The sequence below is a fragment of the Epinephelus fuscoguttatus genome, linkage group LG5, assembly GCF_011397635.1.
Source record: "Epinephelus fuscoguttatus linkage group LG5, E.fuscoguttatus.final_Chr_v1".
In the NCBI taxonomy this organism is placed as follows: Eukaryota; Metazoa; Chordata; class Actinopteri; order Perciformes; family Serranidae; genus Epinephelus; species Epinephelus fuscoguttatus.
Genome location: NC_064756.1, coordinates 35,699,704 through 35,712,159, shown reverse-complemented (window position 1 = coordinate 35,712,159; position 12,456 = coordinate 35,699,704). Strand labels below are relative to the sequence as shown.

At 38.1% G+C, this 12,456-nt stretch overlaps 1 protein-coding gene across 1 annotated transcript in view; it reads right to left on the bottom strand.

Annotated features, from left to right (window-relative positions):
• The window catches only part of LOC125889514 (calpain-5-like), a 35,635-nt gene extending 27,335 nt beyond the window's left edge, over positions 1-8,300 (bottom strand). Inside the window, exons 1-2 of the mRNA XM_049577561.1 lie at positions 8,061-8,300; positions 1,604-1,763 (exon numbers count right to left, since the gene is read on the bottom strand). Coding sequence (XP_049433518.1) covers positions 1,604-1,759 — 156 coding nt within the window. The 5' untranslated portion in view covers positions 1,760-1,763; positions 8,061-8,300. The remainder of the gene's footprint in view (positions 1-1,603; positions 1,764-8,060) is intronic.
• Between the last annotated feature and the right edge of the window lie 4,156 nt (positions 8,301-12,456).

Sequence of the window (12,456 nt, the reverse complement as noted above, 5' to 3'; positions counted from 1 at the left end):
AGCTCCTTTATTGCTCAGGTGTGTTGGAAGGCTTTAAGTTTCTGCAAGAGGACTGATCACCTCTGGCTGCAGCAAACATCCACACATTCCTTCCAGAATCAATCTATCATACGAAACTAACACAGCAACATTAAAATGATGTTGTAACACACTGAATTTTTGGGGTGTTTACTTAGGTTTACTTACCCTTCAAAGCTTGTGGTTTTTTTCCCTTAGCATGATGATTATTTATAATTATTTTTTACAAATCTAGAATTTGTTCCAGCTTAAGATCATTGGATCTGTGCTGAGCCATATTTTACATATTTCAGCAACAGCATTGCTGTCGTCCTTATTCAACCTTACATATGAGAATAACTAAAGTAAGAAACAAATTGTATTTGCCTTTGCTTAGTGAGTGAGTTACATCTGAACATGTTGTTCTGCTGTTCAAATATTTGCTTAAATATCTGTTAAAAGAGCAAACACAGCCTGGCTAATGCAGCAGGATTTCAGTGGGGTAAATTCCATAGATTCCTCACCCTATTCAGATCATGTAACCTCTCTCCTCTCTATATGCATGCTCTCCATTGTACTTGTCTCGTGACCACCGTCCCCCTAACCCACCTACTTGTTTCTCTCCATCTCCTCTGTGAAGCAGCTGCTCAGCTCACTGAAACAATCAGTTTACCTTTATCTCTGATGTGAATATTAGCACATTTTTTAGGGCTACTCTTCACTTTATTGGCTGTAGAATGGTCTTACTTTTCAGCATTGTTGTCTGTCTAATGGGGTAAACAGTGAGGTGAAATTCATATATTTATGTAAAGCAAACAATGCGGAGAATCAGGGGCCCTGACACACGTAGCCAACGGTCAGCCGTTGGTTAATGTGGGGCCATGAGTAAGCGTCTGTTGCCCCAGTTCTTGTGACGTGTCACACACTGTTGGCCCTTGCTGCCTGTTTTTGTCGGCTGATTCAGCATGTTGAATCAGTGTCGGAGCTGGCAGAGCCCGTCGGTGAAGGAAATCACTCTGATTGGCAGCTCAGCTCAGTGTACAGGAAGAGAAACAAAAGGGAGAAAAGCTAACAAACGGCTGAAGTCAAAACAGCAAGTGAGATCAAAACAAACTTGCTAAATAAGATAAGAGGGGTATTTTTAGCCATTGAGCTCTTTAATGAAAATGTTTCGTAACTGTTTGTGTAATTTTTTGCTAGTGCACGGTAAACATCATGTGTTCTTTCAACATCAGGTTGTGTTGTTAATGTGCTAACTGGCTAACTAGCATCTTGAATCCGCCCTGTCCGTCTTCTGGTTTCCCTTTTTGAATGACAAATACAGACTATTGCCACCTGCTGGTGAGGAGAGTTATTTACTCTAACGCACGCACAGAATGTACGTGCTGGTTGGCTGTTGGCTGTGGTCTTTGCAGTGTGTTCAAGTGCAACTTTTTGGCCAAGACACAGGCAACAAGAGGCAACACAACAGGCACCATTTGTCGCCACTAGAACTTTGATGTCAGTTTGGTGTGACTGGGCCTTAAAAGACTTCTCTAACATTCCTTGGCAGTAACATGTAGAAGTCCTGCTTACTATCTAACAAACCACTTCTTTTTTTTCTCACCTTTGGTCTTTTCCAGGTGACTCTGCCGATGCGGTTATTCTGGTAGAACAGAGACTGGTCAGATGTGGGGAACAGAGGGTCTTCAAACAGACGTCCATTCTGCTGGCACTGCCTCCTCAGCTCAGAGAAAGACTGGCCTTCGTATGGAACTACCATCCCCCTGCACAGACAGAAAGTGAAAGACTTTAAATTCTCACAATGACAACATTCTCATCTCAACAATAAAACATTAAAAGGCCTTAAAAGCTATTCTGGAGATAAAATCATGGCAGGGACTGAAAGTGTGTTTGTTATTTTAGAAAAGAGCAACTCTGCAGATTTATCTTTGCCTCAAAGAGCACTGTTGTGTGAAAAAAGATTACTAACAAGGATATCCTTCTTTTTGACACTCCCAAAACTCACACACACACTCACAAGACAGTCAAACACAACACATTAATTTCATAAACCATCCCACCAGTAATGTGACAGGATGACAAACAGAAACCTGGGCAGTCATGTTTGACTACGGATCACCAGCAAAGCAAACACATGATGAAAGTCGCATGCCTTTCTGTGTGTGTGTGTGTGTGTGTGCGCGCGCTTGCTTGCGTGCGTGCGTGCATGCGTGCAGCAGCATTAAGTCCCTGATGTAGTGAGTGAAGTCTTAAAAGCAACTTCCTGTCTGCCAAATAAAATGAGACAATGAAAGAAAGAGGAAGTGGTTTTTGCGTGTGTGTGTGTGTGTGTGTGTGTGTGTGTGTGTGTGTGTGTGTGTGTTCATTTGTTTGGGATGGAGATGTGGGAGGCCTGTTGAGGACTAAAGTTATCTTTAAAAAAGACAGTTTACCTAAAAACCTGCTGGGTGCATTACTGTTTAGTTTATTACTTAGTGCTGCAAAGTTCATTTAATTTACAGAGAACACTGAAAGCTGCTTTTGTTGGCTACAAACACTTTGTAGATCTTAACCAGCAGATAAAAACACATGACTGCTAAGCAACACATAAGAAGCAGTAGAGGTGATTTTTAATTAGAGTTTAATATATGTGTTCGGAAATTTACTGTAACTTATAGGTTTTGAATGCAGGACTTTTACTTGTATTGCTGCTTTTACTTAACTACAAGATCTGAATACTTCTTCCACCACTGAGTGCCGGGATGTGGTTACCATGGAGACAGTTCACGAGACACATCAGGCCAGTCAGTAATTTTATCAGTGTCAATTAAAGGCACTAAACACAAAGAGGATACTGAGCAGAGCAACCACAACAACAGATTATATTATCTGCCTGGTGGTCTGTTTCAGTAAATTCTTTTTTCCTTTGTGATGCTGAAAATATATTAAAAAAACAAAAGCAACTTGTCTTTCCAGAAACAATGCCCTGATTACTCTTAATAATTCAGAGACCTCTCTGTGTGTTGAGGAAAGAAAACCAAACAAGTAGCTCATATCAAACCTGTCCAGAGAGCCGCCTGTGTGTGGTGGCAAAGACTTGTAAATATATATATATATATATAGCTATCTTAAGATAGAATTAACAATTAACATTGTTCATTAATGTAAATCATAGGGGTCCACGTTTAACAACAGCTCATTCATTTTACAAACTCTAACACAGCTCATGCAGAATAATCCAAGTCTCATTTATCCAGTCGTGCTCAGTACTTCACAAACACATGCATTACCTTGACTTAAGCCCTTTCTGACCAGGACTAAAAGTGAAACTTTTTTATGCTTTTGATTTTTCCTTCACCAGAGGCAGTAATAAAAACAGCATAATTCAGATACTAAATGTATCATACAGTAAAAATAGGAACTTGGATTTTGATTCTTTTTTTTGCCAGTCCAGATCATCAGTGACCCTTGATCATTATTGAACCACAGCACTGAACAGGTCTCTAAATATTGTGTCAGTGTATATTTTTGGGCTCTCTCCAGTCGACTCAGTGGTCAGATTGAAGAGGTTTAAACTGTGATTTGCCAGTCCATAGTATGTTCAGCTGATATTCCAGCAGTGTTAACCCTAAACTAACCTTCTGTTTCTGTGTTTTCTATTGTGAAGTTTGAAGAAGAGCTTTGCTACAGCAACACATTGCCAGTAAATTTCAGCTCATTACAGACATTATTGTGCACATGACCCTGAAACAGGAACCTGTTTCTATTTAAATCTGCACACATTTTGACACTAAACTCTCAGTAGTTTCTTTTACCCATGACTGCTGTTTTCTTCTGTTCTTACTCAGCTGTTGCTCAGAGGGATCTTTGTCTCTTTCAGTCGTCAGTTGTACAGGGTTTTGTTCTCCATGTACAAACAAACCCTTTATACAAAGTAACATCTATTTGTAAAGAAGACTTTCTACAACCTAAAGGCATCAGCCACCATTCAGACATACAGAGCAGTCCTCTCAGACATCTGACTGGACCTGATTAAGCTTTGTGGCAGCAGTTTAACAATCAGTGAAAATGTCACAGAGAGGTGTTTGAAGAACGAAAGAGGGAGCATTTGAATTTATACTAAACTGACGACAAAATGACGCTGCACATGTCGACCCTGAGGGGTCATGAGCTGGTGATAAGAAACTGGCCTTCTTTACTGCAGACAATCAGCATAACTGGGACCTGACTCACCATCTGGTGGGGGAGGGGGACAACATGTTTCTCTGTGTTTGTGTTAAGTGCTCAATCATATGAAAAACAAAGCTGGTTTACACCTGTGTTGGTCACTAACATTTACAAAAAAAATGAGTAGATGTGCAAATTAACAAACACCATTAACACCAGACTGCTGGTCGGTTAGTGTCTCTGATTTCATATTAACTGCAGGCCTTCTTGACAGGAAACATTTGGATTTGATTACTGGTAATAATTATAACTCTGTTGTATCAAAGTGTCCCAGTAAGCTTCTTAACATTATTGTAAACTGAAAATCTTTAAGTTGTGGACTGTCAATTGACAAAACAAACAACATGAAGCTGAGACTAGATTTCTGAGGCTGATTATCTTTTAATTTTTCAGAGTCTAAAGCTTTGCTATTGATATGTGAGCATTTATTGAATTGTTTACATTTTCTTTATGTTGGAGTCTAAAACATTTGTTTTATATAGTGACCAACATACAGTATGTATTCAGTTGGACGTTTTACACTGTAAAAAGTGCTCTCTGGTCATCAAACTCTGTGAGTGACAGTTTCTAAATTACCTCAAGCACATATTGTACATTTGTGTATTGCAGTTTCTTGTTACTCACTGGCAAACACGAATGTTGATACCTGATCTATATCCAATATATCAGCCCGACCTGTTTATTAGGCTCTAGATTTCACCTTGGGGACAGGGATTATGTGAGGGCATTTTTTTGGCTATTCTCTGAATTCTCAACAGATCAATAAAAACTGAAAATGATCACTAGTTGCAGACCCTGAAATAAGTGTCAGCACAACTGAAAATCCACGATTACTTAACGTTCATTCCAACCACTTAAATCAGTGGGAAACAAAGGAAAGGAGCACATGTAAAGTAATCATATGGGGAGAAACAGTGTCAGTAGTAGTTCAGGCCACTGCCTACAAGAAGTCACCTGTTCACATCAATCTGCCGTCGACAACACAGTTCACTCTTCTTTCAAACTGCCTGCAGCATGAACAGATTTACTTACACACCTGACTGTATGATAACTATACTTTACTCGGTCCTTGAATGCCTCACCCAGCTTACTTTTGATTCATTTTATGTGAGAATACACAGTTTTCAATGTGAAAACAAGTGCCAAATGGAGAAAGCTGAATCTTAAAGGACCACAGTTGTTATCCACAGACACAGAGGTTTGATTATGGACCAAGTAAGAACAGAAGAAAACCAGCCACACATGGGTGTGGTTTTATGTGGGCACCAATGGGCATGTCGCCACAGATAAATGTGACAACTGAACAACAATGCAGATATTAAAATAGGCTTTCATATTTCAGACAATGTCTGACATGGAGAGCATGAATTTATTTGATCCACCTGATGGCAGCTCTGTAAATCAGTCTACTTGTCTCACTTCGCTCAAATTAACTTTAGGACACATTTTGTAGAAGTGCTTTTTCAGCTGAGTAAAGTTAACCAGAGGAAGTCAAAGTTTACACCAGAAGCTGCCTTCAAAATAAAAGTGCAGTCTGTTACAGAAAAGAGAAAACAGTACTGGAAATGGAAACTGCACACGTTAATCAGAGCCCCAATATTGTAAACTTTCATCATAGAATTTAATTGTCATTATTGTAAATCATCTTATTTTTCTCTTTTGCTATCTTTTCACTGCACCAAACTCTAATTAAGAAACATAAAGGTTAAATTTTACGTGGTTGCAATTCAGCTGACAGTTTCAGTCTAGTTTATTAACAATAGATTCCCATAGTGTCTTCTGCTGCTTATGCTAGTAAAAGTACCAACACTACTCTGTAAAATTACTGTTACAAGTGAAAGTCCTGCGTTTCCTTAAGTAAAGGTGCAAAACTAACAGCATCAAAATATAATTAAAGTATCAAAAGTAAAAGTACTCATTATGCAGAATGGCCCATTACAGAACAATATTTATTATAATACTTGATTATAATTATTGATGCATTAATGTGTTCATTACATTAACATTGCATCTGGTAAAGGCGGAGCTAATTTTGACTTTATATACTGCTGGGTATTTTAATCAAGTGGTTGTCAACCAGGGGTCCTTGAAAGAGTTTCAGGAGGTCCCCAGAAAAATGGGGAATAATTTATTTTCACTATCTATATACTACAGAAGTGAGCCTAGTGTGACTAAGGGTGACTATTCTGGCCATCAAGTTTCACATCCTCCACAGTTTTCTTCTTAGCGGTTATTGACAAGTATAGAACTCCAGTCTGAATCATGTCTAACAACCGAATATCTTTTCAGATGGAGTCCTTAAAGAAAAATCAAATGGGGGTTTGTCACCTAATGTGTATCAATTTAAGGGTAACTGACACAAAAAAAGGTTGAACCACTGGTTTCATCTATAATAATACATCAGAATTATTCAGTTGATTTATATTTCCAATTAACATTCTAAGTCTACAACTAAATCTGCCAGATAAATGAAGTGGAGTAACAAATACAACATTTGCCTCCAAAACGAAGAGGAGTAGAAGTATAAAGTAGCATAAATTGGAAATACTTAAGTAAAGTAAAAATATCTCAAAATTGTACTTAAGTGCAGTGACTGAGTACATGTACTTAATTAAATTCCACTGATGCATGATCATAGATGATTAAAATCTTGTCAGAACAATAAGGTTGTATGCAGTGATTTTTGTTTTATAATCAATGACTGAGGTAATATCACTAAAGTAAAATCACTAAAACTTGTAATGAATTATACCACAGAATTCACCAACCCTCCACCTCTAACATAACCCTGCTGTGTGTTTGCTTCTGAACATGAACAGTAAGATGTGTTTGTTTACATGAAATGTGTGTACTAAGGTGTGTATGCTTTAAGATGTATGCCTTTGAATTTCTGTAGCTTTTAAAGGTCCATTGTATAGGAGTTCGGAGGATACATTGGCTGAAAGGGAATACAATAGTTTGTTTTCTTTACTGTATAATTACATGAATATAAGCAACACTGTGTTATTGTCAACTTAGAATAAGCTGATCATATTTAAATAGAGAGCAAGTCTTCATCCACATAAATCACCATGTTGCAGTGGCTGTACAGTAACCCAGGAAGGACAAACCAAAAAGTGGCTCTAGATAGGGCCATTTGAATTTTAGCGTCAGCCACAGTACTTAGCAGCCCCTCTGCAATGAGAATGCTGGAAAAACCCAGATTTTTTATGTCCTCCTCACTGCTAGATGCCACTAAATCCTCCTAAATCGCACAAACTGAACCTTTAACAGAGTAAATGAGTTGTGATTCATTAATAAATGACTAATACCTCAAGCTGTCGTTTGCATGTGTGTTTATTGTGTTTTATTTTGATCTTTAGTCTTGATGCAATAATCTCCCCATCTCCAGGACAAATTTCTCCCATGGGAGAAATAAACAACCTCAAATTCATAAAAGTTTCAAATTTTATTTTGAAGGATCTTTCCGGAAATGTGTTTGCTTACGCGAGCTAGCTTGAAAGATGGCGAGTTTGGGGGGTGTTTTTTTCATAGATTTTTCATCTCCTGTGAAGACGGAAAACGAAACCGCGAACATTTTATCACTGAAATACTTATCTTTTGTTCAGTTTTCTTATCTCACCAGTCAAAACTTACGTTTTACAATATGTTTGTGCGTGTAGTTCGTCAAAGTTGCGGTGTAAAATTTAACTGAGCGACACTTTAATAAACTAACGTTAACGTTATCTTAAACTTCTCTGACGTATTTAGCAGACTCTTTAATGACGGCTGGCAGTGAGGTTTCCCAGCAAACTTCAGATGACTGAAAGCTGTATCAGTGCGAAGTTGCTAAGCTTTAACTAATTAGACTTTACCTGGAAAAATGTTCAGTTAAATGTCAGCTCCCTGGCTGGCTCACGCGGCGGCTCTTTTCTTCTCCCGGGAGAATTTAGATGTTTTTACTCCCTCTCTCTTGGTTGTCAGGTCGGTGATGTGCAGAGCTCTCCAGTCAGTATACAACTGTAAACGTAAAACCACACACACACACAAACATACACACTGGAGCTCCAACCCGCCTTCACTCTCTTGAAGTCCGGAGCCTGACTCTATGATGCCTTCAGGTCCGGCACGGACAAACTTAAGCGACTCCGATCACTGTTGTTGTTTATCAGTGGTAGAAAAGTAACGTTATTCATTCCTTTTACTGAAGTAAAAGTAGCAATACTACATTGTAGAAATACCCTGTCACAAGTAAATGTTCTGCTGTCAAACTTTTACTAAATTAAAAGTACAAAAGTAACAGCATCAAAAAAAAAAACAACAAAAAACTTAAAGGGCCACTGTGTAGGAACCCGGGGTATCTGTTGGCAGAAATGGTACTTAACATTTAAAGTTATATTTTAGTTATAATCACGTGAAAGTAAGAATTGTGAGTGTGTGTGTGTGTGTGTGTGTGGGGTGGGGGGGCTGTTGCCTAAGAATAGGTTGTTTCCGACTACATATGTCTCTTACATGGGGTCCACCATGTTGTTCTACAGTAGCCAAGAGCAGACAAACCAACCACTATGCATGACCAGCCTCCCTTACTTCAGGATGGGAGTCTGGGGACATTCGTCTTTCGTTTTGTAATGGAAATGGTCGGGGATATCCAGACTTTGTGACGGCGTTGCCATAGGTAGGGCACCTGTGTTACATGTAACAGAGATGCAATATAGCTGAATCAAATGAAATCACATCCATTTTAATCTCTTATAGCGATGCACTAAACACTTCCTTTTCTGTTGTAGCCTACTACGGACAACAATTCGGGGAACAGCATTTCCAGTGTAGGCGGGTGTAAGGCAAAGCTAATCAGCCATTGGTCGAGGAAGTACGGAAGTACACAGATTTGGATCCAGTCACATCACTGCCGCTGGGAGCCAGCGCTAGCAAAGATACTGTATTACTACAAGATGGCCCACCTACAATATACCCCTATTGTATGAAATGGTATACATTTCCGGTCTCCTAAGTAGGCGTTGTCCCCCGTAGCCCAATCAAAGACGATGGAGAACCACCAGTCAAAGACGAGTATCCCCAAGCTCGCTTGGTTATCATAGATTAGCTGGGCTAACCGTTAGCGGCGTCTGTAATAGGTAATAACTCTTAAACAGTCCGTGAAAAAAATATTTTTTCCAGTGGATATCTTAGTTACAACATGACTGAGCTAGCAAAGCAGTTTTGTGTTGCTATGTGTGGTATTTATTCAGTTTTGGGAAATCACGATGTCTAGAAAGCATCAGTGGCTGCAGCTGACAGGGACAGCTAACAGCAGCAGCAAAGCTAACATCAGGACGTCATCTGTTAAAAGCCTCCAGTTGTCAGATATGACATGAAACTACTCCAGTTAGCTCAATCATGTTGTAATTAAGACATCCACTGGAAAAAAAAAAAAAATTTTTAATCCAGTATCTTTGGTGAAACTGTGCTGATTTCAGCACCAGAGAGGAGATATCTGTTGCCAGATCTCGTGAGAGTGTGTTGTTGAGACAGAGACAGATCTTAAACAAAGTAAATTTTCTCCTGATTTGTCCGTCTGAAATTTGCTGGTGGAATGAAAATACATTCTTCCTATTATTGCAGCCTATTGTTGCACAAAGCTTGGGCATTTTTTATTTATTACTAGCGGTAAATAACTGTTCGTAAGCTAACTGTGATTTTACCGCCTGTTTATCAAGATCACAAGATCTCACGAGAACTTGTTTTCTGAGATGGACAGGGCTCAAACAAAGTTAATTTTCTCTTGATCTGTGCGGATGAAAAATGCAGCTTTAGAGTCAGAATATTGGTAAGATGTGTGGCTTGTGGAAAACGAACCCAATATTTATTTTAGTGACTACAGGGCGAAAGAATTGACTATAAATTGTGATCACGTTCATTTTCCTCATTGACGACAATACATTCAGAGCTGCCGCAAGTCTCCTACGGGGGCGTGGCACTGATGTCACTGAATCAGGAAGTGAGCTGAGTGGGGTATCTCGCTTTATCCAATATCTCTGGTTTATCCACTGTCTTTGGCGCTAGTTCTATTACAACTTTCCTATGGGAATGTCCACAGACGACAGAGTCAGCCAGCGTGCTGACGTCATCGGCGTCTGTGTAAGAAACTAACCAAACACTGGCTCTAGACAGGTTCATTCATATTTTAGCTTTGGACACCATAGTTCTCCTACACATTTGGCATTTAGGAGAAGTACACACTGCTCCTTTAAATTACCAAAAATAAAAGTTTTTATTATGCAAAATGACAAATTTCAGAATAAAATATATCACCAGATTATAATTGGCAATGCATTAATGTGTTGATCTCTTTAATGTTGCAGCTGGTAAAAGTTCAGCTCATTTTAATGACTTTATAAATAACTGGTTAGCTTAATCTATAGCCTTGTGATATAATTTATTACTAAGTATGTACACACACTTGGAGTTTGGCTCTGTTTTTTGTCAGTCTCAATACACTTTAGCAGTGCATTGTGAACATATTTGAGTTTGGCAATGCATTAATGTGTTGATCTCTTTAATGTTGCAGCTGGTAAAAGTTCAGCTCATTTTAATGACTTTATAAATAACTGGTTAGCTTAATCTATAGCCTTGTGATATAATTTATTACTAAGTATGTACACACACTTGGAGTTTGGCTCTGTTTTTTGTCAGTCTCAATACACTTTAGCAGTGCATTGTGCAAACAGCTGAAAAGAAGGTCAACAAAGAAAACAAATAACAATATTTGCCTCCATAAATATTTGAGTAGAAGTAGCTCAAATACAAGTATCTCAGAATTGTATACAAGTAGTGTACATGAGTAAACTTACTTAATCACATTCCACTACTGTTGTTTACATGGAAGGAAACATGCCTGTATAACCCATTTTAGTTATTAACACAATTTACACATAAACAAAATAGCTCAGAGTGCATTGTAGTTGTTTGGTTGTTTTCATGTCCATTTATCACAGATTTTAAAAAGTTGTGTTCAACTCAACATCATATTTTTTAGCTTGTATTGTATGTGCCATGCACTGTGCAGTATATCAACTTGATAGTACTCTCTTAATTATTTGTTACCTATTCTGCTCATGCATTTATAGTTAGAACACTTGTAGGATGCACGTAGTTGTACATATTTCATATAATTATATTTCTTATACAACCTCTTTTTTTATATTTTTAAAATTTTCTTATATTTTTATATTATATGTACATATTGTGTTTTATATATTGTAGCATAATGCACATCTTTATTTTTGCATACTTCATTTTTTTTCTTATTATTTCTTGATGTCTATATACAGCATAAGAGCAACTGTAATGTCTCCCAGTTTTCCCTCAGGGTTCAATAAAGTATTCTCAATCTGAATCTGTACGTATGTTGAGAGTTAAATTCAGAGAGTGTCAACGTACTTGATTCAAAGTTGAAAGTTTACAAAGATGAATCAGAATTATTTGTCACAGATTTAGTTTTAACCATTGTGAGTAATAGTAAGTGGTATGTTGTTCATTATACATCGCCTTGCCCACAGTGTTGTGTAGAATAATGGTTCAGCTGTTGAACTCAGTCTGAGGAATTATAAACAACATCTGTAAAGCATTTAACAGAGAATACCACAGACCAGATAATGTCTGTTTAAAAGTACACTTCAAAGACACAAACAAAATGTAGGAAATACAGCACAGAGGGATGTAACTGTAAACAAAGAAGTAAAGGAGCACCATTAACATTTTATGACAACTGAAAGGAATTTACTGTAAAAAAAAAAAAAAAAAAGGAAAGTTGGAAAGTTTTCCTCAAGACTTTTGTTATACACCACTGACATCTGATGGCTGCTGTAGTAATTACAGGAATTACTAAAAGGGCGCCACAGTTTGAATACTAGTCTCATACCAAAACCAGCACCACATAATGCTGGAGCTGTATTCATATTTCACACCTCTGCAAATCAGCTGCATGAAAGAATCATCATATATATGCGACCAATAACCAAAAGACAAATTAGTTTTGTCACTACAAATATATTTGTATATATTGTGAATTACTGTAGTAATTCATAATATTACTTCCCCAGGAGGAGGGTGGACAACAGCTCGTACTGAAGCCAAAGTAGCAACTCAAATTTAGCAAGTTCAAACCCCAGCCCAGAGGTTCACAACGGACTGGTGGCCAGTGCAGTGAGGGGTGTAATCTGTGCAACTGCAGCAGCAGAAGTTTGCTGATCCAGCGGGGACCAGGGAAGG